Source organism: Eptesicus fuscus, chromosome 22 (genome assembly GCF_027574615.1).
Source record: "Eptesicus fuscus isolate TK198812 chromosome 22, DD_ASM_mEF_20220401, whole genome shotgun sequence".
Lineage (NCBI taxonomy): Eukaryota > Metazoa > Chordata > Mammalia > Chiroptera > Vespertilionidae > Eptesicus > Eptesicus fuscus.
This window is the reverse complement of record NC_072494.1, coordinates 20180742-20205987: the sequence shown is the minus strand read 5'-3', so window position 1 is coordinate 20205987 and position 25246 is coordinate 20180742. Positions and strand designations below refer to the sequence as shown.

At 51.8% G+C, this 25246-nt stretch overlaps 1 protein-coding gene across 1 annotated transcript in view; it reads left to right on the top strand.

Annotated features, from left to right (window-relative positions):
- Nucleotides 1-24877, top strand: part of TNR (tenascin R) — a 58061-nt gene extending 33184 nt beyond the window's left edge. The window contains exons 11-21 of the mRNA XM_054711611.1: nt 919-1038; nt 1871-2017; nt 4383-4502; nt 7263-7406; nt 8070-8200; nt 9048-9180; nt 17793-17944; nt 19175-19271; nt 22406-22567; nt 23856-24019; nt 24597-24877. Coding sequence (XP_054567586.1) covers nt 919-1038; nt 1871-2017; nt 4383-4502; nt 7263-7406; nt 8070-8200; nt 9048-9180; nt 17793-17944; nt 19175-19271; nt 22406-22567; nt 23856-24019; nt 24597-24716 — 1490 coding nt within the window. The 3' untranslated portion in view covers nt 24717-24877. The remainder of the gene's footprint in view (nt 1-918; nt 1039-1870; nt 2018-4382; nt 4503-7262; nt 7407-8069; nt 8201-9047; nt 9181-17792; nt 17945-19174; nt 19272-22405; nt 22568-23855; nt 24020-24596) is intronic.
- The last annotated feature ends 369 nt before the right edge of the window (nt 24878-25246 follow it).

Here is a 25246-nt window from a genome sequence, read left to right as displayed (position 1 = left end):
TGGGCCCAATGCCTTGCTGAGGCCAGGGCTTAAATGTGTTGGTCCAGAGGTCCTCCCGCTAGCAGCCTAGGAGAAAGCCCTAGAGAGAGCTAGTCTGCAAGAAGAAAACCTTCTGCAGTAAGGAGATGCCTGTTTCTATTCTGGAGAGCCATCTCTTAACTGCTCATTGATGCAAATGATGCTTCTTCAGAATCAGATGGGACTCGCATTCAAACATGTAGGGCCCTGGTACTCAGAGAATGGGGTTGATTTGCATGTTGTTTGGAAAACACGGGCACTCTGAGATGGATTGGATCATTCTCATCTCATCATTCCCAAATATGAGTGTGAACATGGGTGAGGACCTGTGTGTTGGGTAGTTTGCTACATGCTGACAAGAGCTCACAACTGGACAGGTGGATTCTACACACCTGGTTTCCATCTAGCAGTTAAAACATTGAAGTGCACAATAAAAATGAAATAGAGTTTAGGAAAGTGGATTTTCTCTGAAATCCCTCTCCAGTCAATAGGCATTTTTTTCCAAATTGAATCAAAATTGGCTGCTAAAAAAAAGGGATAGAGACTGACAGAGCTGGGTTTGCCCAAGAGAAAATAGCCATGTTACTTCTAGTTTAAAACAAAGCATACAAACTTAAAGGAAGCTTCCCAGTTGGCCTTCAAGTAGGTAATAGTTGCCGCACAGGCACAGACCTTGCCAGCTTGACTTTATGTTATTAAAACACCCTCCACGAATGTGGCTTGGGCCACGCCCAGGAGGCTGCAGGTGAGACTTCAGCCTGACCATGGTGTTAAGGGTGCCCAGCACTCAGTACAGTCTGGGACACCATTAGCTCTTGGTCTACATAAAACCAGGGAGAGGAACTCCTTTTTCACACTGTGCTTTCTGTCTTTTTCCCACAACTACCGGCTTCCTTGTAGGAATTGATCCCCCCAAAGACATCACAATTAGCAATGTGACCAAGGACTCAGTTGTGGTCTCCTGGAGCCCTCCTGTCGCATCTTTTGATTACTACCGAGTATCGTATCGGCCAACCCAAGGTAATAAAGCCATTCCATTTCTCAGAGACAAATGGGATTTGGTTCTGGGAGAAGTAGCGTGTCCCAGAGGCTGTCACCTGGCTTGCATTGTCCTCTCTGTGGCATCAGAACGAGAGTGGGTGGGTGAAGAGCAGCCCAGGACCCTGCACTCTCCAGCTCCCTTCCGAAAAGGCGGGATTGCATTCATCCAGAAAGCAGGCCCTTCACCAGCAGAGCAACTGCTCCCTATCCCCCGGGCAGTGCAGTGAGGCACAAAGAGCCCTGAGAGAATCTGCCAGGAGCCGGGTCATGTGCACTCCCGAGAGCGCTAAGTCTAAGATTAGAGGCCTGGGGGACGCGTGAAGACCCAGCAGAACCAGATGGGGGCTCGGAGGGAACCACAGTGACAGTGGCCCTATTTCTGCTACTCTGGCCAAGCTATGAGTCAGAGGAAGTTGGCCCAGACCTCGTTTGTATCATGCCAGTTCTTACTGGTGCACGTGGCATTGGCGGAGGACACACTCACTTCCCAGGAGGGGATGGGGTTGTGTTCCAGGTCTGCAGGAACCACCCTTTGCGGCCAGTCCCTCTATACTGCCTTTACAAAGACCAGCGTGCTAGAAAACCTCCTAATAAATAGTTCTTTTTCTTTTGCTCCGAGGAGCCTATAAAGTGAGGGGGTGGAGCCAGCATGCAGGGTCTCTAAGCTCCAACATTCCCAGTCCATGAACCTTGTCTCCCACTGAGTGCTGAGCCTTGCACCCATCGGTGCTTCCTGACCAAGTGCTGCTGAGAGCTCCTATGTAGACTGTACCGTGAACTGTGTTGATAAGTGACTTCTGCTCTTCCTTAGTGGGGCGGCTGGACAGCTCAGTGGTGCCCAACACTGTGACAGAATTCACCATCACCAAGTTGTACCCAGCTACCGAATACGAAATCAGCCTTAACAGCGTGCGGGGCAGGGAGGAGAGTGAGCGTGTCTGCACTCTCATGCACACAGGTAGGTGTGTCTGCACTCCTGTGTACACAGGTAGGCCTGTCTCCCTGGTGTGGGCCAAGTCAGAACCTGCCTGAGGACCTGCAGCAAACAGGAGAGGCAAAGCGTGAAGGTGTTCTGGCTGATTCAGAGGTTCCATTCCTGGGTGCCCCTCTGACTTCTGTGTCACACAAAGCAATTTGCAACTTCTCTCTCCCCTGAGAGTCCTTGCTCCACCTGACCCCCTGGAGGTCGTGCAGGTCTAGGTCAGGAACTTCCTATTTGAAATGTGACCTTGCAAAGAGCCACACTGGAAGTGAATTTCAGAACAGAGTTTGAATCATGTCATCTAATTTTTTAAACAACTCAAGAAAATTGCACCTCAGAGAAGGAAGGGGTTGTTATTCCAGTAACAACCCGTGGGGTCATGGAACCCCTCATCAAATATGGCCACAACCACCAAGGAGCTGACGTGGCTCTTGCTTTCTGCTCCAGGATGGAGGAGGAAGGTGGTGGCCTCCTCTGCCCCTCAGCCAGCCCACCTTGCAGATAGGACAGACTTGCTGTAGAAGTCACCAGTGGGGACAGCCAAAGCTTTCTGTCCCTAAGCCCAGATAACCTGACCCCCCAGTTAAGCTTTCGTTTCCCCAGCGCATGGGAAAGCATCCTTAGGGACATACCTGGGTTTCCCTCAGAGAACGGTATTTTCTGAGCGAGGGAATGTAACTTGAGTTCCTCACTGCTCCTATAGATACTCGAACAAGTACAGGAACAGCTCCTCTAAGGCCATGGCCAAAGTAACATCCCTTCAGAAACTCAGAATCGTTCTTCTAAAGGTATCCCAGAATATCCTAATCTCCCCTGGTCTCCTTCCAGGCCTGTGACTGCAGAAAACCCAGCCATGTTTTGGGTTCAGTCTTACCCCTTCCACTAAATTACCTGTGACAATATGCCTTTATCTCCAATAAAATATCAAGAAATATTGACCCGAAGTGATACCAATGGGTCAATAGAAGCCCCTTCACACCTTCCTGAAAGTCTTAGAAATTCATGATACAGAAAGTAGGCTTCTTCTCACTGAGGACATCTAAATGGATTTCAAGAGTCTCCAACCCCCAACATAAAAGAGAGCACAAACTTAAGTAAAAAACTCATTCCTCAGCAAGTATTTCTCAACTGTGTACCAACCCAAACCACCCTCCTTCAAGTTCAGGCAGCACTATTTTGCAAACTTCCAATACCAAGATTGCTCACAGAAATGTCTTATTTTGTTGTCATTTGTTGTTTTAACACGAGGTCTATGATTTTACAAGTTTTGGAAGTGAGTATTCCTTCAGGGTCTCGGGCTTTAGCTCAGAGAGATCAAACTGATCAGTGTCATAAGACTCTTCTTTTATTCGCATAAAGTTCCATTTGAAGAAGTCACTGAAGGCCCAGATTAGGGATACAATTCAGATGTTAAAATTATAAAAATATTTTCTTGCTATTGCTTTGAAACGAGGGACATAGGCGAGCAATAAAAACCTTCGATTAGAGTACAGGACATCATGGTCCTCAAAAGTAAATTACATGGCATTAAGTTTGAGCTGATACCTAAACTACTAGCATTGTAATAACATCCATTTCTAAAATATATCCTAAGTTTGGGGAAGGGAAACGTAGAGTATGGACAAGTTAGAATAGGAGCGTGGTCCTATAACAGCAGACCTGGTTCCCCGACAGGCACTCTTGGAAGAATCTCCTTGTCACTCTGTCACAAAAAGGATAGCAGGACCGAGTACAGAGTGAGTCTTGTGAGTAGAAAAGCAAGAATACCGTAGCCAGGACTTCAGAGGTAACCTCACTCCCACTCAGTCACTGCACAGTGTTTATTGAGACCCTTCCAAGTTTAGGAGCTGGAGATACTCTGCCTCCTTGGACCTCCCACCTCACTCGACAGGGATCACATCACAAGCCAAACCCTTACATCTTTGAAAGTGCAAATAGCCTGAGAAGCATATTCTCCCCTTCACTAAAGAGGGAGAACAATTTCTGTATGTTGTCAGTTTTGCCAGCTAGCTTGAAACGCCTAAGACACACAGCCATACCTTGGGACCCCCACAGCACCTGACAAGCACTCTGCACATAAGTCAATTATTTCAGAGGAAGATCTGGGGAGAATTGGGTACTTGGGAGAAAGGAAGATGGGGAGAAGAGGAAGGGGATAGAATTAACCAGGAAGGGGGAAAGGAGCATGGTCTCCACTCACGTCACTGTTTTGTAAGGCACAGCAGCAGAGGTGCATTGTGGGTGACAGTATGGGAGACCCTGTGGGTGGAACTACAGGGGACCATTCACGGGACCAGCCTGTAGTTGCACCTACTTTCCCTGCTGTTCTATTCTGTTGCAGCCATGGACCACCCTGTGGATCTGATTGCTACCAACATCACTCCGACGGGAGCCCTGCTGCAGTGGAAGGCGCCTGTGGGCGAAGTGGAGAGCTACGTCATTGTCCTCACATGCTTTGCAGGTGGGTGTCTGCAGGTCTGCACCTCAGACAGGTGGGCATTGGGGCAGAATATAGTATGAAAGTTAAAAAAGGCATATTGTCAATCTGAGGGACGAATTAGAGATTTTCCTGCACCCAAAATGTCCCCAAACTCGATCAACTATGGGAATTGAGAGAGTGGGATCTGAAAGGCGCAAGAAGGGCACATAACCAAGGGCAAATACAAAATTGGAGAAATCGCATTAGGAAGATAAACTCAGAATTTAGCTAAAAACTTGCCCCAAAATGCTATGAGCAAGAAAGCAGACTTTTCTAGATATTTAAAGAGCAAGAAAAACACTAGTTATAGGACCGTGCTCAGAGCAGATGATACATAACAGTGACAAAGGACCAAGAACTAATAAACTCTTCGGTTGCTTTGGTCTTCTCTACCCACGAGCAGCCCAAAATTGGAGTTTTAGTGTCTTCTTCACCATGCTTGTTCACCTTATGCTATTTGAATAGTGAAGCCCAAACCAAAATAGTGTTGAGTAGTCCTGGTCTCTAGGCCTACAGAAATTATTTCCCTGCCTATATTACACATGCGGTCACAGAATTATTGTGGGTTATCTTCAGAAATCCAGAGAACAAAGATATCAGAAGTCAGGCAGATGTCTTACTTTTCAAAATTAAGAGAAATTAAAAAAGAATAGACACAGACAACAGTATGATTATTGCCAGAGGGAAAGGGGTGTGGGGAGAGATAAATGGTCACAGAAGACTTGACTTTGGGTGGTGAACGCATGATGCAATATACAGATGACGTGTTACAGAATTGTACACTTGAAACCTATATTATTTTACTAACCAACGTCACTCCAATAAATGCAAGTAAAAATAAATAAGTTTTAAGAAAATTATGAGAAAGCCAAGTCTATAAGCTACAAAGAAATACTGGTAAACTGATTGTTAAAACTTGGGAAAGTAGAAACCAAAACAACTATTAAACAAAAGGGAAAAATAATTGATGATAACTTCCATACCAACACAGGTTCCCTAAGAATAAGTTTTTCCAAAACTACGTTATGTCCTTGTTTTTTTATTGACAAATCTTCTAGAACCTTCAGCAAAAGAAAAACCCACTTATCGCTTAGATGGACAATACACGATGGGTCATATATGGAGTTGCATAGAACTGTAGCTGATTGAATGCCCCCCCTCAGAGAATGAACAGCTTTCCTGTGGCTACATCCTGACCCCTCTGCACACACTCACAGTCCATTTCAAGTCCTCCCATGCCTCCTTGCCCTTCACGATCCTGCATTTCTTACCTCTCACCATGCCTTCTCAAGCCACCGTGCATTTGTACATGCTGCTTCCTCCATCAGGAAATTCTCTCCCAATTTGTTTGCCCAATAAACCCATCCTTCACCACCATCCCTTTGTCCATTATTCCCCTAAGAGAGTCAGATGCACCAACTCACAGGTACAAAAGTACACAACTCCATCGCAACAGTTAGCGTTCTTTCATTCAACAAATCTTTTTGATGCCATTCCATGTGCCATCCCCCTACTAGGCTATAAGGATTCAGAGATAAAACACACAGATTCACAGAACCCACACCTAGTGATGGTGAAGACAGGTGAGCAGTGTCACAACACAGGCAAGCACAAAACACCTTGGGCCACATCCATGGCCACTGACTGGGATCCCGGTGTTGAGGGGAAGAAAGGAGGCAGATCTTAGATAAAGAAAGAGAATAGGAGGAAAGAGGGAACTCCAAGAACAAGAGCAGCCTGTGCATTGGCGGAGATAGGAGAGACCACAGAGAGTCTGAGCTGCCAATTTGTGTGGCTGGGGCATGACCGATGGCAGGTGTTTGCTCTTCTAAAGCGTTCGTTTAGATTTTAACTTGTTTGCATGCCTTTAGACCACTGGAAACTTGCCACCTCAGGTCCCACTTATTTAGTGTGAACAAGTGCCTAGTGAACTTGGTTCGATGCTGAATGACTCAGGAGTATTCTAAAGGCACAGGAGGGGGCCTGGCCCTGGTCTAATGAACAGTTTTATCAACAGCTTGAATGGATACAGAGAAGGTATGCTTACCAAATTTGCATATAAAACAAAACTGTGATGGGTAGAATCCAAACTCAAATAGATTTTAATGAACTGAAACAGTGGTCCAAAACTCACGCAACAAGGCAAACGGCAATAGAAATCAATGCACAAAATCCACTACCCAAGGCTGTGTTGGAGGCTTTATAAATAAGGTCTTTGATTAGTAATACTCTTTGCTTGTGACAACCTTACGAGACTGTCTCAAAACCTAATGGATTCACAGAATTGGCACAAATAAAAGCTAGCATTGATCCTATTGGATAGTACAGCTCAATCATTTCTCTCCTGAGTTTTGCATTTTAGCAGGGACACCGGTAAACTGTTACCTGTCTAGAGAAAGGAAGCCAGCACTGTGGCAGTTTTAGAATTCTCATTCAAGTAATGAGGGCGGGGAAGATGGGGTCATGTAGACAAAGAGTTCGGCTTATTCTTTGTAACTCCAGAGTCCTGAGTAGCAGTTAAAAAAAAGACAATTCAGCTTCCAAATAAGGAATATTTTTCTCAATTAAGATGTAAAACGACATTAGAGGGGATGCTTATATGGAATAAAATGTCAAACTAAATAACCTCTGAATGATTTTTTTCCCCCAAAAAAATTCTCCAATATGGAATCCTGGCGAAATGCCTTTAGACTTGGGAAGTCATTCTTTATTCAATCCCTGTCCATGTCCATCTGGTTTCAGTTGCTGGAGAGACCATCCTGGTTGATGGAGACAGTGAGGAGTTCCAGCTCACCGACCTGCTCCCCCGCACCCACTACACCATCAGCATGCACGCTACCAGTGGGCCTCTCACCAGTGGCACCATCAGCACCAACTTCTCCACGCGTGAGTGCATGGTCAGCCACGTGGCCAGCGTCCCGGAGGCTCCTGTGGGTGCTGAGGGTGCTCAGTCTCCGTGTGGTGGGCTGGATTAGTCTACAGCTTTTAAAGCAGGAATGAGCCGTCCTTACTTTAGTTGACTGCAGCCCAAACGCCAGTGAAAGTCAGCGGAGTCAGCAGACACACCTCTACTTTCTGCTCTGACTTGGGTCTGGTGACAGCAGTAAAACCAGGCCCAGAGGGGCCAGTCCTGGAAATGCATCTGGCCAGAGAGTCTGCAGGACATTAAAGGGCTTGTGTTGGAGAGAGATTTGCTGGATATAGTCGTGGCCAGGGGAACAGTAGACAAAGGTATGAGTCTGAGAGTGTTATAAGTTCAAGAGTAAACCACAGACATGCAGGTGCAGCAAGGTCATGAATTCAGACAGAGGGTCAGATTGGAAGATGTCCCCCCGGGCCCAGAGGCCCGGGTGAGGGGAGTGGGGAATCGCTGTCAGAATGCTTATGACCCGAAAGGATCACCTTGTGACTGGCGGGCCCTTCCTGCTCCTGTCCAAGCGAGAACTGGGGTCAGCATGTGAGCAGCCCAGAGACCACACAGGTGGGCAAACAGATCCATGCGCCAGAATCAAATGGGCAGGCGCTCCTGGCATTTTCTCCTCTTTGCAGTGCTGGACCCTCCTGCAAACCTGACCGCCAGCGAGGTCACCAGACAGAGTGCCCGGATCTCCTGGCAGCCGCCCAGAGCCGAGGTCGAGAAGTACGTCCTGACCTACAAATCCACTGACGGAAGCCGCAAGGTGAGCGTCGACTGAGGGGGAAGGACCATTTCTATCCGGCAGTCCACAGGAGCAAACTGGGTGTTCCCTGACGGACGCACAGCCTGCTGCTGAGGAAGGAGCCGCAGTCTGCAAGTCAGAGATCTGGGCGCTAGTCCTGGCTCTGTACAAAGGCAAAACACTAACCCTCTCTGAGTGCCTGCTTCTTCCCTGGACAGTGGGGGTGTCTGCCTCTGCAACTCCGCTGGGCTGTGCGGGTGCTTCCAACATGATGAAGCACAGCGCGCTGGAAACTTCCAAGCCGCTATCAGTACGTGGAACTGGAAGGACCTTTCACTAGCAGGGCCGAGCACACACGAGCTGGATGCCAAACTCAGCAGCCTCTTATGCCTCCTGATCAGCACTAGAAAGGCTACATAGCCTACTGCAAAGAGATGACAATGTCATTGGTTGAAACAATCCATCTAAAGCGCAGGCTGTCAGACGTGGTTAGCAGTGGAGGGCTCTTTTAGAGTAAAATCCTATCGGGAAGCTTGAACATGCAGAACAGATTGAGCAGCGCTTGTCTGTTGCATGTGGAGCAGGGAGTCCCTAGGATTCCTCAGTTCAAGAGGCGGCCCAGTGCAATCCGAAAAGCACTGATTCAACCATCCAGGTGCCTACATTTACCCCAGCATGCCCCTGGGAGGCAGGAGCTGTCCTCTCTGCTTATTGGCTCTGTTTTCTGCTTATTGTGGGGTGGAGAGGATGACAGTGGCCACTGCAGTACTGACCTAGCTGGCCATGGGATCCGGACTTCCCTTCCCCACACCCCTCGTTGTGAGCCGGTCCCTCCCGCCCATCGCCCTTCCTCCGGCTCATTCTGCAGGAGCTGATCGTGGACGCAGAGGACACGTGGATCCGGTTGGAGGGCCTGTCCGAGAGCACAGACTACACGGTGCTCCTGCAGGCGGCCCAGGATGCCGAGAGGAGCAGCCTCACCTCCACCGCCTTCACCACAGGTGAGCGACCGGCTGCCACTTTCCTGCCTTCTTCTCCCCTGTGTGACCTCAGGCGGCCTCTGCCGAGGGGACTGGGCCAAGGAGGAGGCCATCCAAGAAACTCAGTTGCCTCCTCCCGCGAAGGACAGTAATTATTGCCTCCATTCCTGCCTTTCCCCCCTGATCCCTGCCAGGAAACCTCTCACTACCAATGCAACCAGAGGGACCACAGTGCATCTCCCTGGTCCACCTGGACCAACTAAATGCACCGAGTAAAGACATCAGGTTCCTGTTCAGATTTTGCGTAGGTGTTTTTCCAGCAGAGTTTGTTCTTCCCCCTTTGCCTGCCACCTGTAATCAGAGACCCGCCCATAAAGGAAGTGGTAGTGAACCCTCACTATTAAACCTGTTATTCTTCTCCACACACAAAGCACTTTGCATTCTTATGGTCACAACGTAGTCCTTACAACAACTGGGGAGGAGGGCCTTCTCGGCCCCATTTCACAGGTGCATGGACAACAGGTGACGTCCATGCTAGTAAGCAGCTGGGTCTGAACTTGAACCAAAAGTCTCCTCCTAAATTCAGCTGGTCCTCCTGCCTTCCCCATCCAAGCATCAGCAGATGATACTTGAAAATGTCCTTAAAGGATAGGAGTGTCCTAATGTGTGCAAGGAGCTGTGTGACAGGCACCGTTCTAACTGCATTACATGTGTGATCTAATGTAATTCTCAGGACAGCCTGTGAGGTGTGTTCTATCGACAGATGAGGAAATGGGGCCACAGAGAGAGGAGGTAACTCCCCCAAAAGCCCACAGCTCTTCCGTAGGACAGCTGGGATTCGACCCCAGTTGTTCTGGCTCTGGCATCTGTGCTGTTACCAATCCTTTCTGCTACTTCCCACGGTGCCCCTCTCTACTGTCTGTAACATGGGACCACCTAGTCTGGACTTTGAATTCTCTCCCTGCCCCACATTCTGGGGGGTGGCTGTGCCCCTGCTCCTTATCCCTGGGCGCATGTCTGCCTGCCATCTCGGAGCACCAGGGTGACGGATTCCTGCCCAGGCCCCAGAGCCCACTCCCTAACCCCAGAGAGGTGATGGAAAGTCCTCCATCCCCACCCAGGGACCTCCCCCCCCAGACTTGCTCTAAACGACAAAGCAGGACACTAGATCCAACACACCAACTGTCACCAGTGGCTCTTTAGGATAGTGAGTTGTGAATGAGTCCTCTTTTTCCTTCTTTTTTATACTTTTCAATCTTACAATGTGCCTACAATGAACATATTAATCAGAAAAACTTTTGATTAAAAAATAAAAATAAACCTTGGTTTCACAACCAAGACATGAATCCAAAAATGTGTCCTCACCAACTAGAAACTGGAAGACACCTCATCTCTTTTGTGGGGCTGAAGTCAACTATACTCCCTTGGGCCCCTTCAAGGCAGGTCTCAGAACCACAGTCTGTCTTGCTCCAACCTCCCCTGCTCATTGACAGGTGAAAGGGTCCTCCAAGCTCCTCTTTCCAAGCTGCCATCCAAAGGCCCTGGATTGGAACTTTTCACTGAATTAAGAATTTCTTTCCCGTAAAAAGGACACAGATGACAGAAACATAAACAGCGCCCCCAAATGCAAAGATCCCTGAATAAATTATGGTAAACCTGCACGGTCATTTGAATGTCACTATAAATGCGTCCTCACTGCCTTGCCACGCCACCCTATCAGAACCCTCACTTACTCCCCCACACACTGGAGGTCACATAGTGCACCCCGTAGGCTCTATATGTGGGCTCCTATTTCGAACGAAGGAGGGGGAGAAAGAAGGAGGAGGAGGAGGAGAAGGAGAAACAAAGATCAGGGCATTGCGCTTACTGGGAAGACTGGAGCGCTGCCAGTCTGAGCCCCATGAATTACTCCTGCTGAGGAACCCCAGAGCTTCCTCTATGATAGCAACCAGGGCTGATGGATTCAGAGGCTAATTTCAGTCTAGCGACCAGCATCCATTCTGACTTCATTGACAGTACCTGAACTTTCCACTTAGCATCACCCTATTCTTAGGACGCTGGTCTCAGCCGGTCATTCTAAATACTTTTTATGTCTTGTTTTATGGAATGAAAGAGCTTAAACTTGGGTCCCTAAGTGGCCTGCATCCACTGACAAACACACATCTTGTCCTTGGTGGGCCAAGAAAAGAGACTCATTTCAAACAGATGACTCCTTAGTGGGCTGGAAAAGAGTTGAGGTGTTAAAATAATGAAATAAAAATAGAGAGAGAAAAGATTGGCTTCTGCAAAGCCTCCTTTGACCAAGATGTCTTCCCTGGTTGCATGCCTGTCTTAGAACATAAACCCATCTCATTCTAACAATCACATTAATAGCTTCCTGTCCTCTTGTCCCTGGTGTTTGCACAAAACTCCAAGGAGAATTTAATAGAAGTAGAACAGAAGAGAAAAATATGGATGCATTATTTATAATTTACTGTCGCCTGAAATTTCATCCAAGGTCTACTTGTCTTTTGGAGACACGAATATAAATGAGAAAACAAAGACTCCCCGCAGAGCAACAGAGACTGGGCGACGTGATCTCCTGAGAAGCAGATCTCATTGTCTCTTTTAATCCTATAAGCGGCAAACAAGGCGCTCGCTGAAGCTGTCCTCACAGGCAGTGAACACTATAAAATAGGCTGTCTTAACCTTGAGGTTAAGCGGAGACAATCATTTGTGGAGGTTTCCAGAGATGGGGAATGAGAAGTTTTCTTTATTGCCTTTGCTCCAGTCCCTGGGATCCTACATCCAGGCTGAGCTGATCTCTGGGGCTTTTTAGGGAAACTCTCAGAGTCTATTCTAATACAAGCTTCCTTTCAGGAAGTTGTGAAAATTAATGAAGATTGGCCAACCCTGGGTTCTGGGACAGCAGATGGTGGGCCATGCAAATCCGCAGAGTTATCAGTTAATAGTACCCCTGAGGTTGTCTGTTTCATCTTGGGTGACTCTCAGTAGGTGATGATTTTCAAGGAATTGGTCCATGTCACTGAATTTATTTAGATAGAGTTGTCTGTACTACTCTACTGGACAGGGATGTGTGGTCCTTCTATAGGGAGAGCAGTGAGTTTTGTCAAGCAGTAATGCCACCTGCCATAGGGCCTTGAATGTCACTATATACAGAATTTGATCGGGCCCATTTTCAGCCATGCTGTCCCAAATGCTCTCAGAAAATCTCATTTCTATTTCCCTTTTCATAATCATAGGAAGGAAAATAGTGTCCACATGGTATCTTACATTTAACAGATATTGAATGATCCTTCACAGTGGGTTACACACTATACTAAACACTCCAAGGGCATGAGGCAGTGGGGAACAGACAAAAGGAGGAAATGGGGTAATTTCAAGTAGTGGTGAGACCATAAAAAATAAACAGAGTAATGGACTAGGGACCGATGTGGAGAGCTAATTTCCAGGACGGCTCCTGTACTAGAAAGGCTTTCCTCATGGTCACTTGCCACTTCCTTCCCCCAGCCCCAGCCCCTTCCCTCAGCTAGGATGTCAGGCCATTTGAGCCAGGACATGAAAGATGAGAGTGAATCGACAAGGCGGAGCATTCAGGCTGAGGGAAGAGCGATGACTACACCCAGCGGGAGGAATGAGTTTGGTATGTTCCGAAGCTTAACAGAAAGCCAGTGGTAAAGGGAAAGGAGTACCAGGCAGGTCCTTGTGGGTCATGGTGAGGACCTGGGGTTGTATTCTAATTGCAAGAAGCCATCCCGTTGAAGAAATCATTGGGAGGTTGTTGGCACGTGAGAGACAGAGATCACATTTATACTATAGAAATGTCACTCTGGTTCAGATATGGAGAATGGATGCAAGTAGGGACAGGAAGAGACCAGAGAGATGGCATTACCATGACCCAACCCTCCCCTTGCCATGCTGAAGCCAGGACACAGAGACAAGTCTGGCAGCTGCCAGTCTATGATCAACTAATCTGCCATGGAAGTGGGTCTCCTGATATAAGTGAGTCCCAGGAATAGTAAGGCAGATTATGTCAGAACGTTTCTCTACTGTTAGGGTGCCTTTAGTTGGTCTTCAAAGGGAAGACTTAGAAGCCTGATGGGTAGAAAGCGGGTGGTCTGCAAAGCTTGAGAACCTTCCTCAGCAACTCTGTGTATAAGGAAGACATCCAAGCTGGCCATGACTCAGTTGATTCTCCGTTCCCATCACCTCCTCAAAGTCTGTTGCCACCTCTCCTCTTCGATTCCCACTACTACTACCTCCTAAACGAGTCTTACCTCCAGTCTCACCCCCATCTCATTCATTCTCACCCCCATCTCACTCACAATGAGAACAAGCTTTCTAAAAACTTGAGCTTTGGGTCCATTGCTGGACTCTTCAGCCTATTGCCTTCAGAAGCTTTAGCTCTTTAAGTGGCATAATCCAGTCCCCATTTTCCTCCCCAAGGCTCTCCCTCACCCATCCAACCCGCCCTTGCTCTGTCTCCTGGCTGAACCTACAGTTTCCCAAAATAGGCTATGCACTTTCATTGGCCGGAAACACCTTCCCCACCAATTTGTGGCTTACTTCTATATCAATCAGTTCCTAAACTAAGAAGCCCTTTCTGATTAGCACCTGGTAATCCCTACCCCGTCCCAGGCCCCACCGCTCACCTTACCCTCACCAGCCCCGGGCTTCATGGCATGCTCACTCCCCAGTTTTGATGGCTCCCTGTGTTTATCTCTTTCCAAAGCACATAGAATTTGGGATTATGTTTCTCCCACCAGAGTGTGAGCAACCTGAAAGATGGGACTATATATTTTTCTCTTTTATATTTCCATCTCTTAGCCCGGTAATCAGAACTCAACAGACGCTTCCTATATGTTTTTTTGAACAAATGCATAAAAGGATAAACAGGTAAATGAGTTAGAAGATGCGCTCAAGGTGGCTAAGGTGGCAGGTTTGATGGCCTGTATGGGCTGACCAGGTAACTTTGCTCTTCCCACAAACCTGCCAACCACAAACCCACTTCTGGGGAAAAGACACCTCCTAGTAAGTTCCGGTGGCCATAGGCGGTCCCTGCGCTGCTGTAGAGCCGCACACCCTGCTCTGCTGGGTCTGTCCTCAGAGAGAAACGCCGACATCTCGCTTTGGTCCTGACGCTAAGGCCGTAAGGACAGGCAGTGGACAGACACTCTCCAAAGCCACTAACGCAGACCATTTTAGAGACTGTATCCAGGAACCCCCACACAGAAGGGACGGGGCAGGGACCGGAAAGGTCTCTTCCTTTACTCCCAGCTGCTGGAGCTGTCTGATTGCTCTGAGCGTCACGTAGCTCACCTCACTCCACTCGCAGTCAGCCTTCCGATGCCCAACACAAACCAATTTCTGAGCAATTCTTCCGGTAAGTGCCTGTCCTATCGATCTCACAATTACATCTAGAAACACTTAACCATGAGCCATTTCAGTGTCCCGATCACTTGGCATTGCGTCCCTCTTAACTTGGCAATCAACACAGCCTGTGCCTTAAAGACAGACAAAGCCTCTCTGCCAGGCGGGCCCAGCTACTGCACCGCAGGGAAGGAAGCCTCCCGCGCTGCTCTGGGTCCTGAGATGTCTGCCTTGAGAAAAATTACTGATGATCTGTGAGGCTAAAGGTGTGTTTCTGCTGATAGTAGATGGCAGGACATCGAGAGTGTCTCAGATGCATGAAATCTGTCCCAACAATTCCCTAAAAATGTCCGAATCAGCACATACGCAATGAACGCGGCGGAACAGTAATCAGTGTGGTCTTCATTATTAGCTAAGCCGAAGTCCAGTAACCCCAAAGCGCACCTAATGGTAACAACTGGAACCAAGGCTTAAACTCAAGTACAAATAGACTCTCTTCTTTCTTCTTCCCCATCCCCACCCCCCATCTAAATCTTGGGACCTGTCTACTCAAGACACACCTATGGGAAAGAGAGAGGGAAGGAAATGGAGAAAAGGAAATCGGGAGAGAGAGACTCTGAGTCTATCCAGGCAGCTATATGGATTGAGGCAGAGAAAGCCGACCACTGGAGACACAGTCCAGGTATCCAATTCCACTTCTTGGCTTCTCAGAGAAGAGGAGAATGTACAGAGGAAGAGTGGGGTTCCCAACCTGCTGGGCACCTGCCTCTGAGGAGCTCTAGTAAAACATGATCCACTAGGGAGCCCCCCCGTACCCCCCTGACACGCTAAGTCAGCAGACAGGAATCTGAACTTGAATCAAGGCCCTTCATTCCACTTGTGACACCACTGAGATCACATTTCATCCCAAGTTGACTGTATTCCCATTTTTTCACTTTAAAAAAAATGAATTCTTTTATATGACAGTCCTTCTGATATTTCAAAACGTCTCTTCTCCAGGGCAAGTCATCTCAGTTTATTACCTTAGTTTTTGGTAGATCTACCTTTAAAGCAACTAGTATGTTTGAGCCTTTTAAAAGTATCCACAACATACTAGTAAGTATTAAATAATCTGCGTGGTCAATGTGAAGTAGCCTGCGTAAGATTACTCACTTATTCTGAAGTCTGGTTTAGTTTTATATGCGTGCTGGTAGGAGGCTGTCATTTTAAGATTTGGGAGAAGATGATGGGGGACACACATGTTGGGTACTGGGTAGAAATGTGGGGTTCTGGCTCCTTTAAGAAGCTGAGTTGATTCAGGAGAAGGGGCTGTTAGAGCACAAGATAGGAGTGCACTGAAGACCAAAAACATTCTGTGCTGATCTTTCAAAGTGAGAAATCCAGGCCGTGAGAGAAGGCTGGCTGCTCCCGGGACCAGGTGGAGAAGGCCTGGAAGCTGGGAAACAATCGCGGGGTTCCCACAGCAACAGCCGGGGAGGGGCTCACTGGCAGCTGTCCCCCACTTCCAGGCACAGGTGGGATGGGGAGCACTCATGAGCCCCAGGACAAGCTGCCGATGAGAGAGAGCGAAGAGCATTCCTGCAGCTAGTCAGGACATGGGTTTCCGGTGCGGGTAAAGGCAGCTCATTTGAACATGGGGCCTTTTCCAGGTCACTGTAGCCTTCGGGGCTTTGTGTGTTCACGAGATAGATCCAGACATTAATTCATCCGTTGCCCACGGGTGGAGGTGGGTCCCGTAACCGGTCTTGTGTTCTAGTCCGGTTAGCAGAGAGCCCAGAGCACCTGACAAAGGTTGGAAACCCGAGTTCCGGTGACGGGAGGAAGTCATGCGATCTCTCCAAGTGCAGTCTCCTCTGTGAAATAAGTTTTTTGATTCACAATGATCTGCCTTCCTCTCACGTTTCTTGCAAGAACTAAGTGAAAATGAAAACTCACTTGGCAGAGCACAAGTTCTGTAGAAATCCGCTGTCATTCCCTGAAGTAGGTGGTGCCTTTGTTCCAAACCGCCGGCGAAGGGAGCCACCCTGGCCCGGGGTGTGGCAGAGCGAAAGGCAGCCTGTGCTGGGGGTTAACTCATCTCCAGAGGGGCTTGTTGTAAAGTCTATGGAACCCCCACAACCTCTCCCCAACGCAGGGTGCTTCCCTGATGATCCGTGACAGGTGTCTCAGATGACCTGGGCCTTCAACGAGGCTCTATGTCTCCTTCCTTGTGTGGCATTAGGCTGTCACTTGCTCTGATCCTCCAGCAGGCTTTCCAAGTGGCCTGGGGTCACACCCTGCAGTGCACAAGCACTGCCACTAGGGGGCACTGTGGTGTCTGGCCCATGAGGTCCTTACCCAGCCCCTTCATGACTGCTGCACAGTTCAAGGCTGCAGGATCACCTCTACCGCACCTTCTGTTTCCTGGGCCCCGTGCTCTCTCAGCTCCTGCAGTCCAGAGAGCCCTCCGCTGGTCTCTCCTCCTCAGCTTGCCTACTAAGCACTAAAATGTGCCCTAAAGCTAAGCTCTTCAAGACACATGATTTAAGCTTCTCTTTCAGCTAATTAGATATTGTTCTACAAATTGGGCTGCTCTCTCTGAAAGATGAGAGGCAGGGTGTTCCCCTGCCGCTTCTGTAAGCTTACACTGAACTGGAGAGCACAGCCACTGGGTCAAGTCCAATGGGGAGATGATTCTGCACAAAGAATAGATGCCGTCTTCTTGCTAACACTGAGCTTGTCGGGGCGATCCTAAGTGTCTGCTGTGAGGATGGCGGAAGGCTTTGTTTATCAGCAGTCGCCAACCCGTGGTCTGCAGACCACTGGTGCTCCCTGAGGTCCGAAAGGTTGGCGACTGCTGGCTTGGATGCCTCTCATCCTGTGACAGGAGGCCCTCCAGGGATGCCTGTGGCCCATGCACCTGTAACCATCGCCTTAGTAACCACTCACATCTTCACCTTTGGGGGGAGGGGTATTTTTATTATCCCCATTTCACTGATGAGAAAACTGATACCCAGGGAAGTCAGGCCATTTGCTTAAGCTAAACAACAGATAAGTGGAGGAGCCAGACCGTGAGCCCAGCTCTCTGGTCTACTGTCTGATTGCTCCATCCATTAAGTGAGATGCAGGGCGAGGCATGGTTCCCACACTGGGCGAGGCCAGAGTGGGTGTCCCACAGCTCTTGATGAGGTCCCACGGACCCTCTGAACCCTTCTCCGATTCAAGGGGCTCGCGCAGAGAGGGAGGAAGGATGCTTTCTGGAGGTCGCCTCTTTTCCTGTGCAGGGGGCCGGGTGTTCCCTCACCCTCAAGACTGTGCCCAGCACCTGATGAATGGCGACACTCTGAGTGGGGTCTACACCATCTTCCTCCACGGAGAGCCCAGCCAGAAGCTCCAGGTGTACTGCGACATGACCACGGACGGGGGTGGCTGGATTGTAAGTACACACGCTGCTCCCCGCGTGTGCAGACAGCCCGGTGTCCTCATCCACTGGGCACAGCACCCACGGACCCACCCCTCACATCCTCTGCCCGTCCCTTCAGCTACCCCCCTCCTGTCCCTCTTGGGGGCTCGTCACTGTCCTCAGGGCCCTTTTTCAGCAGCCCCGTCATAGGCTTGGCCAGGCTGAGAGAGGAACCACATATGGAGGCTGCAGTGGCCTGGCCCAGGGAGGGGTTCCTTCTGCAATGGCAGCGCAGGCCCGGGTCCTGCCCGCTGGGGTCTGGGCTGTAAGAGGAGTCGCGGAGGTGAGCCTCTGTGGGGAGCCCATTAGGACCTTTCTGTAGGACAACGGCACATGAGGGACAGAGCATGGACAGCCACCTCCAGTTACCAAGGCCACCGTGTCCCCATCCTTCCTTGGCCTCCCCAGTTCGTCTCCAGAGCTGTCCCAGCCTCAGGGAGCACAATGATTAGGAAAAGAGACACCATTTCCTGTGCCTACCCTCCTCCACGTCTGGTAGTTCAGGACAGAGAGAAGGGAAGGGTGGCCTCACTAACGTCCCTGCCCATCATGCAGCCCCATTGCAAATGGGAGGGTTCCCGCAGCCCGGCCCGCAGCAGCCCGTGCTAGCTGGGTGGGTGCGCATGGCAAGGAGTATTTAAATGGAGTGAAATGGGGACTGTGCTCATAATAGCTACACTTGGGAGACATTTCCTTTTCTCTTTCTGACATATTTGTGCCTCCTTCGTAAAGCATAATTGGAAATTGAAGCCGAGGCTGATGTATTGGAGGTTAGATGAAATGAGCACTTAAACAGCTCGCAAAGTGAATGATATGCAATTGCCTTGCCTGTGATGGGATGACGACAGTTACTGCTGATGTGAAGTTGGGCCTGTGCTTTCGGTGAGAAATGCTCTCTCTCTCTGCTGCACTCCCTGGTGCAAAGGACGGATCTGAGAGCCACCAACTCCCTCTGTTTGGGGGCTTTCTGTGTCCCTGAGTCCTTTGTACATTGCAGGGTGCAAATTAGTGTCCACATCACAGCCGGCCTCTCCACCAGGGCCTCTGCACTTGGAGAGAAGGCGCTGTGTTCTTCCAGGGAACGGACGGCCGTGCAAACGCCAGCCCTGCCCCGCAGTGCTCCTCGTCCGAGCTTGTCCTCGCAGATAGAAAACTCGCTCGCAGCCACTTTCCTCCGGCGAGCTTCCTCCCCTCTCTTCCCAGGTGTTCCAGAGGCGGCAGAATGGCCAGACCGACTTTTTCCGGAAGTGGGCGGAGTACCGCGCTGGCTTCGGGAACCTGGAGGACGAGTTTTGGCTGGGTAACGGCCCCGCTCTGCTTTCCCTCGGAGAGCTGCTCTGGCTCTGGGTCCAGCACTCTCCTTTCCGGGCCCATCTGGGGTTATCGGCACCCCCGTGTCTGTTGAGAAGTTGACAGCTTGTGAATTGCTTTCAGTTCCTCTGGCTCTGTTTGGCTGCTCTATTGATCTGTTTTTATCTCATTGTGGTGTTTTCCTCTCTGCCCCATCTCTTCCCATCCTCATTAATAGTCTCTTATGCTGATGGATCTTGACAGGAAGCAACTATGAAGCGTGGATCGGCCTGGTGTGCGAGGGGGCATGAGGGCCACGGGGCGGCGGGTCACCTCACAAGAACGAGTCAGGCGCCACGCTCGGTTCTGTGGGAGGATGTTACTCCCTACCTGGCCGTGAGGGAGGGAAGTGAGAATGGCATAGAGGTGACCGTCAGTGTCCCCGAGGTCTGACAGGAGCAGAGGTGAAGACTGAGAACTGAGCAGGTGTGAGAAGGGAAGCACACACCTGGCCTAGGCAGACGGCGGGACATCCTGATGGCCTGCCTCTCCCTCTGGGTGCGGTGTCCTGCCACGGGTACGGGGAAGCGGGGAGAGGAGATGAGCGTGTTCCCAACTGGCGGCCTCCTACACCTCCCGGTCACTATCTCATCCGGGCCTCACTCGCTTTCCCCCTCACTGGCCTCCCTGCCTCCAGGACCACTCAGCGTCCACACGACCACTGGGGTGATCTTCCTCACACCCAAAACCTGCACAGCAGCCAACCCCCGGTGCAAACCGTCTCCAGGACTCCGCCTCGCCGCCAGGTGACAGCCAAGCACCTGAGCTCCTGGCAGGGCCGCTCTCCTCTGCCTTGGAGCCTGCGCCCACCCCTGAGCACCTCTCCCCTCCCACACGGCCCCACCCACACCAACTGCGAACGTTCGGAGTCACTGATGTTCCCTCTGCAAAGAGCGCCGGTCCCTCCCTGCACACCATGGTGTCCTTCACGTCCATCACAGACCAGAGAGCCCGTCCTTCCCATTGGTCTCACCCTTTCCTGCGGGAGAATTGGCCCCTCCTTTCTTTGTGGCCAATTTCCTGTCTCAAATCAGTGTCCGTTTCCTGGTCCCCCTTGACTATATCACGTCAACTTGTGGGGCTGGGACCACATCATATTCATCTCTTAACCCCGTTACCTATTGCAGTGCCTGGGGATAGCAGGTAAAGCGTAGCTATCAGTCAGTGGTAAGAATTTATGGAGTGTCTATTAGTGTCTCTGTGTTTGCTGACGTAGGTAATAAACATATACGGTAAAAGTCTTGTAAGAAAAATTGAGAGAGAAGTCAATGACTAGGAAACATCCAGCCCTCTACGAGTTTGCAAACTGCTTGGGAGACAGCAGTGCCCGGAGCCAGTGCCCCCACCGCAGGCGGGGCTCCGTGCCCCGAACCCGTGCCCCGCCCCCACGACCTTCGTCCCATCTGTGAAACACCTGAGCTACATGCACTTACATTTTCTCCAGATCACTGTTTAGTTCATAAATCTGTTGTTTGGGGAAAGAAACGTGGAAGCATCGCCCCAAGTGGAGAGCTGGTTAGGTGCAGCCCTAAAAGGGAGCCTCAGAAATCCATGCAGGAAAGCCACACGCACGTCATTCAATGGCCGTTAAACCGGCCTCCCGGCCTGCTATGCTGCCGCTGCTGCTGCTAACAGTGAGCTTAGAGGTGCTGGGTGTTAAACCACAGAAGTACTAGCACCAAACCGAGACGCGAGTTAAGGTTAGCATCAGGCTTAAGGCTGCTCCTTAATCTGTTAGGAAAAGGATAGGATTTGGAAATACCTCCCTCCCTGATGTTCAAGGTTCTGTAGCCCTAAGGCCCCAGATATTTGTCCTCATCAGAGATGCCGTCCCACACCGGGAAACGCCGTACTAACCTGTGAGCTCCTGGCAAGGAGGCCACAGATCCTGAGACACGGCGGGGGCTCGGGGGAGGGGGGGGAGATATCCTGACACCCTCCCATCTCCCAGCAGCCTGTGACCACTGTTCCAGCCTCACGGGGAGGCAGTGAGGGGTGCGCGGGACCAGAGGAGAGGGAAGACAGGGATCCCTCTGATGTGGCCAGCGGGGCAGGGAGGAAACCAGAGGAGAGGCGCAGGCGGGGGGAGGAGAAAGGGGCGGGGTGGTTGGATGAAGGCCGTAGTATCTAAAGTGGGGAGGCGACGTCTGGACTTAATGTGGGCAACAGGGAGCCAGTGAGGGCTCCTGCACGAGGCCTGGCCCGGGGAGGTGCCGTATGGCAGCAGCACCCAGGTTGGAGTGACACTGTGACCCCTGGTTTGTCCTAAGTCAGGTTCCCTAGCAGCAGAGCCTGAGACAGGGATTCTTATTCGAGGGGTATATCTGGGGGTGCTCTCAGGAGAGGGGGAGCAGGGTAAGCAGGATAAAGCAGGGGAAAGTGCAAACGTGTGGTCAGTCTGATCCTCAGGGAAGCTCTGAGCATAAACTGCTCCTCAGGGTTGGGGTGGGAGGGCCACCCCCACATCAGGCCCTGATGGAGGTCGCCCTGTGGCGTGGGGGTGGAGAATGCAGCTTCTGGGCGCAGTGACTCCCGTTCAGGCGATTATCCAAGAGGGAGGCGGCTGTGAGTTATGTGGCGGCTGAGAGAGGGGGGGCGTGGAATGAATGGTAGACAGACCCCACCGCAGGCTGCTGGGAGGTGGATGTCGGGACATCCTGGGCCCGGGGTCCGCCCTCAACTCCTGTGACCCCTGTTCCTACCTCTTGCCCCCATCACTCACGCCAGAGCACTCAGGCCCCTGCACTGCTCCTGCCACCATTACTCACACCAGGTTGGAGGGAGGCGGCGGGGGCGGGGCCGGGGTGCTGAGGCTCAGGGCTCCTCAGACACCAGGCCAGGCCAGACGTCAGGCCCCGAGCTGACCTGGGCTGGGAGCGCCTCCGCAGACCTGGCTGGCCCTCCGCAGGGGCCGATTCGGAGTCCGGGCGGGTCTGTCTGACAACAGACCATCTGTCTGAGGGTCGGAGTCCCTGATAACCCGCCTCTACCCCGGGACGTATCTTAGAGGCCACAGTCCCATTTCCTCTCCCATTCCCCACGTCGCCGGGGCCAGGCTCCTGCATCCTCTGCTCGTCTCCGCAGGGCTGGACAACATACACAGGATCACGTCCCAGGGCCGCTACGAGCTGCGCGTGGACATGCGTGACGGCCAGGAGGCCGCCTTCGCCCACTACGACAAGTTCTCGGTCGAGGACAGCAGGAACCTGTACAAGCTCCGCGTCGGCGGCTTCAACGGCACTGCAGGTACCTGGGCCCCGAGCAGACCAGGCCTGAGCTGCCCGGGGATTCCCTGCCGGCCAGTGAGCTGGGCATGGGCTGCGAATCACTGGCCCGGGCCAGGCTGCCCCTCACCCCTCAGCGACCTGAGATCGGTTTCCCGGGACTTCCGTTTCCTCGTCTGGAGCATGGTCATAGGATCCCTGCCCTACTTCACAGAGCAGCCAGGAACATGCAGTTCCGTGCAGGGACGTGCTTTAGGTTGAAACACCCAAGTTCCATGGGAGGGTCAAGGACGAGTCTTCTTGTCTCGACTATTCAATGTGGGCTTCTCCAGAGAGAGCAGAACCCCGTGCTGTCTGGGCAGAAACCTCCCCCACAGTGACACGAGGAAACCACCGCTGAGCTAGGAAACTAAACCAGATCCTGCATGTCCTGAGATGTCCACCACCACCACCCCACCCCCCCCTGCCACACACACACACACACACACAAGTTGTCATCACAGCCATCAGGAGCAAGCCACAGCCCTTGATGTGCCCACATTTCCACTCATTCGTCCGCAAGAACCACGTACATCGTGCACATTGCCACATTGTCTGTGTAGACGCCGGTGACATTTACACTCAGAAGAATACCCGTTGCCTTAATAGTTTTATCGGAACCTAACGCTGGGCCGGTCCTGAGGCGCAGCCTGCCTGTTCCCTGGGGTCTACTACATAGAGCCTGTTTTTGCCAACTGTTCTATGTTTGGTGCAGGGAGTGACTGGTCCTGCATTAACTCAGTTTAGGGCCAAATGCTAGCGTATAATTTTAGCAGCATTTTTATGCCTCTTGGCACTGGGAGGACCACCGAGGTGTCGCCCTTCCAGTTCCGGCCTCTGTCCAATCAGTTCTCCTCCAGCCAGGTAGTTACTCCAAAGAGAAGGCCCCCTTTCCTTTGTTACGCTGCACATTTCAGACCATTCCCCGTGGCCACGAGCCCTGCCTGGGTGCCCCACGGAAGGTCCACGTGCCTGTCTGTGTCCCGTGCGGGCCTGGAGGAAACACACAGAGGTCGGGGTGCCGAGTGGACAGAGTTCTGAGCAGGTCGGGGAAGGAGATGAGCTGGAGAGAGCAGCATGGAAGCAGCTGGCCCCGGGGGAGGGAAGGAGGTTCAGTTCAGCCGGACTGACCAACAGGTGGAAGGAAAGGGGGGCTCCGTGGAAGGTCCCGTAAGGGGAGGCCAGGTTGGTTGGGAGCAGGTCAAACGTCCAGAAAATCCAGACGAAGGAGGGATGAACTGAACGGCCTCACGTGTGTTCCTTTTCCGCAGGGGACTCCCTCAGCTATCACCAGGGGCGCCCTTTCTCCACCAAGGACAGAGACAATGACATCGCCGTGACCAACTGCGCCCTGTCCTACAAGGGGGCGTGGTGGTATAAGAACTGCCACCGAACCAACCTCAACGGGAAGTACGGGGAGTCCAGGCACAGCCAGGTGGGTGGAGGTCAGCCGGCGGGGTGAGGGGGCTGTGGGTCCCTTAGCGCATGAGTTCCTTGCACAGGCGCGTCTCACTCAGTCTCAGGGAAGGAGTATCATGAGGAGGCAGGTGATGCAGACGCCGGGGGCAGGACAGGGTAGAAGCAGAGGAAGAAGGAAGCAGCCCTACGAAGTGTCCCGGGAACAGAGAATGAGGAATACTGCATTACCCGGCCTCTGTCCCCATTAGAGACCACATGCCCGTGGGCCGAGCAGGGTGACAGGTGACCCGCTGGGACGTGCCCAGCATTAGCCCTGAAAGCCAGCAGCCAGGGAACCCCGTGGTCCCGGCAAACCCACGGTGGGTCCCCGTCGGCGGAAACCACCTGGCCTCCCACCAGGAGTGAGCAGGCACTCGGTGACCCTCAAAAGGCTTCTGTGCTGCGGGGGTTTTGCACACAAACCCTGAAGGCCAAACACAGAGCCGGCCACGGAGCGGCCCGGCCACAGCACGCTCCAAAGGAGAAGGCTGGGGAGAGGCTGTGCTTTGGCCTCACCCCCGGGGACCTGACAAGCTCGTCTTTCTCCTTCCCAGGGCATCAACTGGTACCACTGGAAAGGCCACGAGTTCTCCATCCCCTTCGTGGAAATGAAGACGCGCCCCTACAACCACCGGCCCCCGGCGGGGAGGAAGCGGCGGTCCTCGCACTTCTGAGCCGTGGGCGGCCACCGGCCATGACCTTTGTCATTTGTTTGTCTTTTATAACACCAAGCAAGGGGCGGGGGTCACAGCACTGCGCATTGCAACATGAACTGAGCGTCTGAAGGAAGCAGGGGTGGCAGGAATCGGTTGGGAATTAGCTGCTTATGGTTTCTGCTGCCCTCGGGCCTGACCCTAGTCCCTTCTCCCTCCTCCCCAGCCACCTCAGCCGGCCCCTTCCCCCCGCCCCCCCACCCCCCCAGGAGGAGAAGGGAGATGTTTCCTTAAAAGACCAAATCAAAGGCCAGTGGTAGAGTCAGGTTGCTATGGTGACGGACACGTGCCTTCGCCCCTGGCCCTCCCTCGGAGACGCCCCCCCCTTCCCGGCATGTGTCCCTGTCACTGCCTCCCACGGAAGAAGCCTCCACAGAGAGTCTTGCGGACAACGCCCCTGAGAGGCAGCTCGACCTTGCCCACCCGCCAGCCCAAGCCTCGTTCACAGGCCAGAGGGTCTCACCTTCTGACCCTTACGCCGAGTGGCCCTG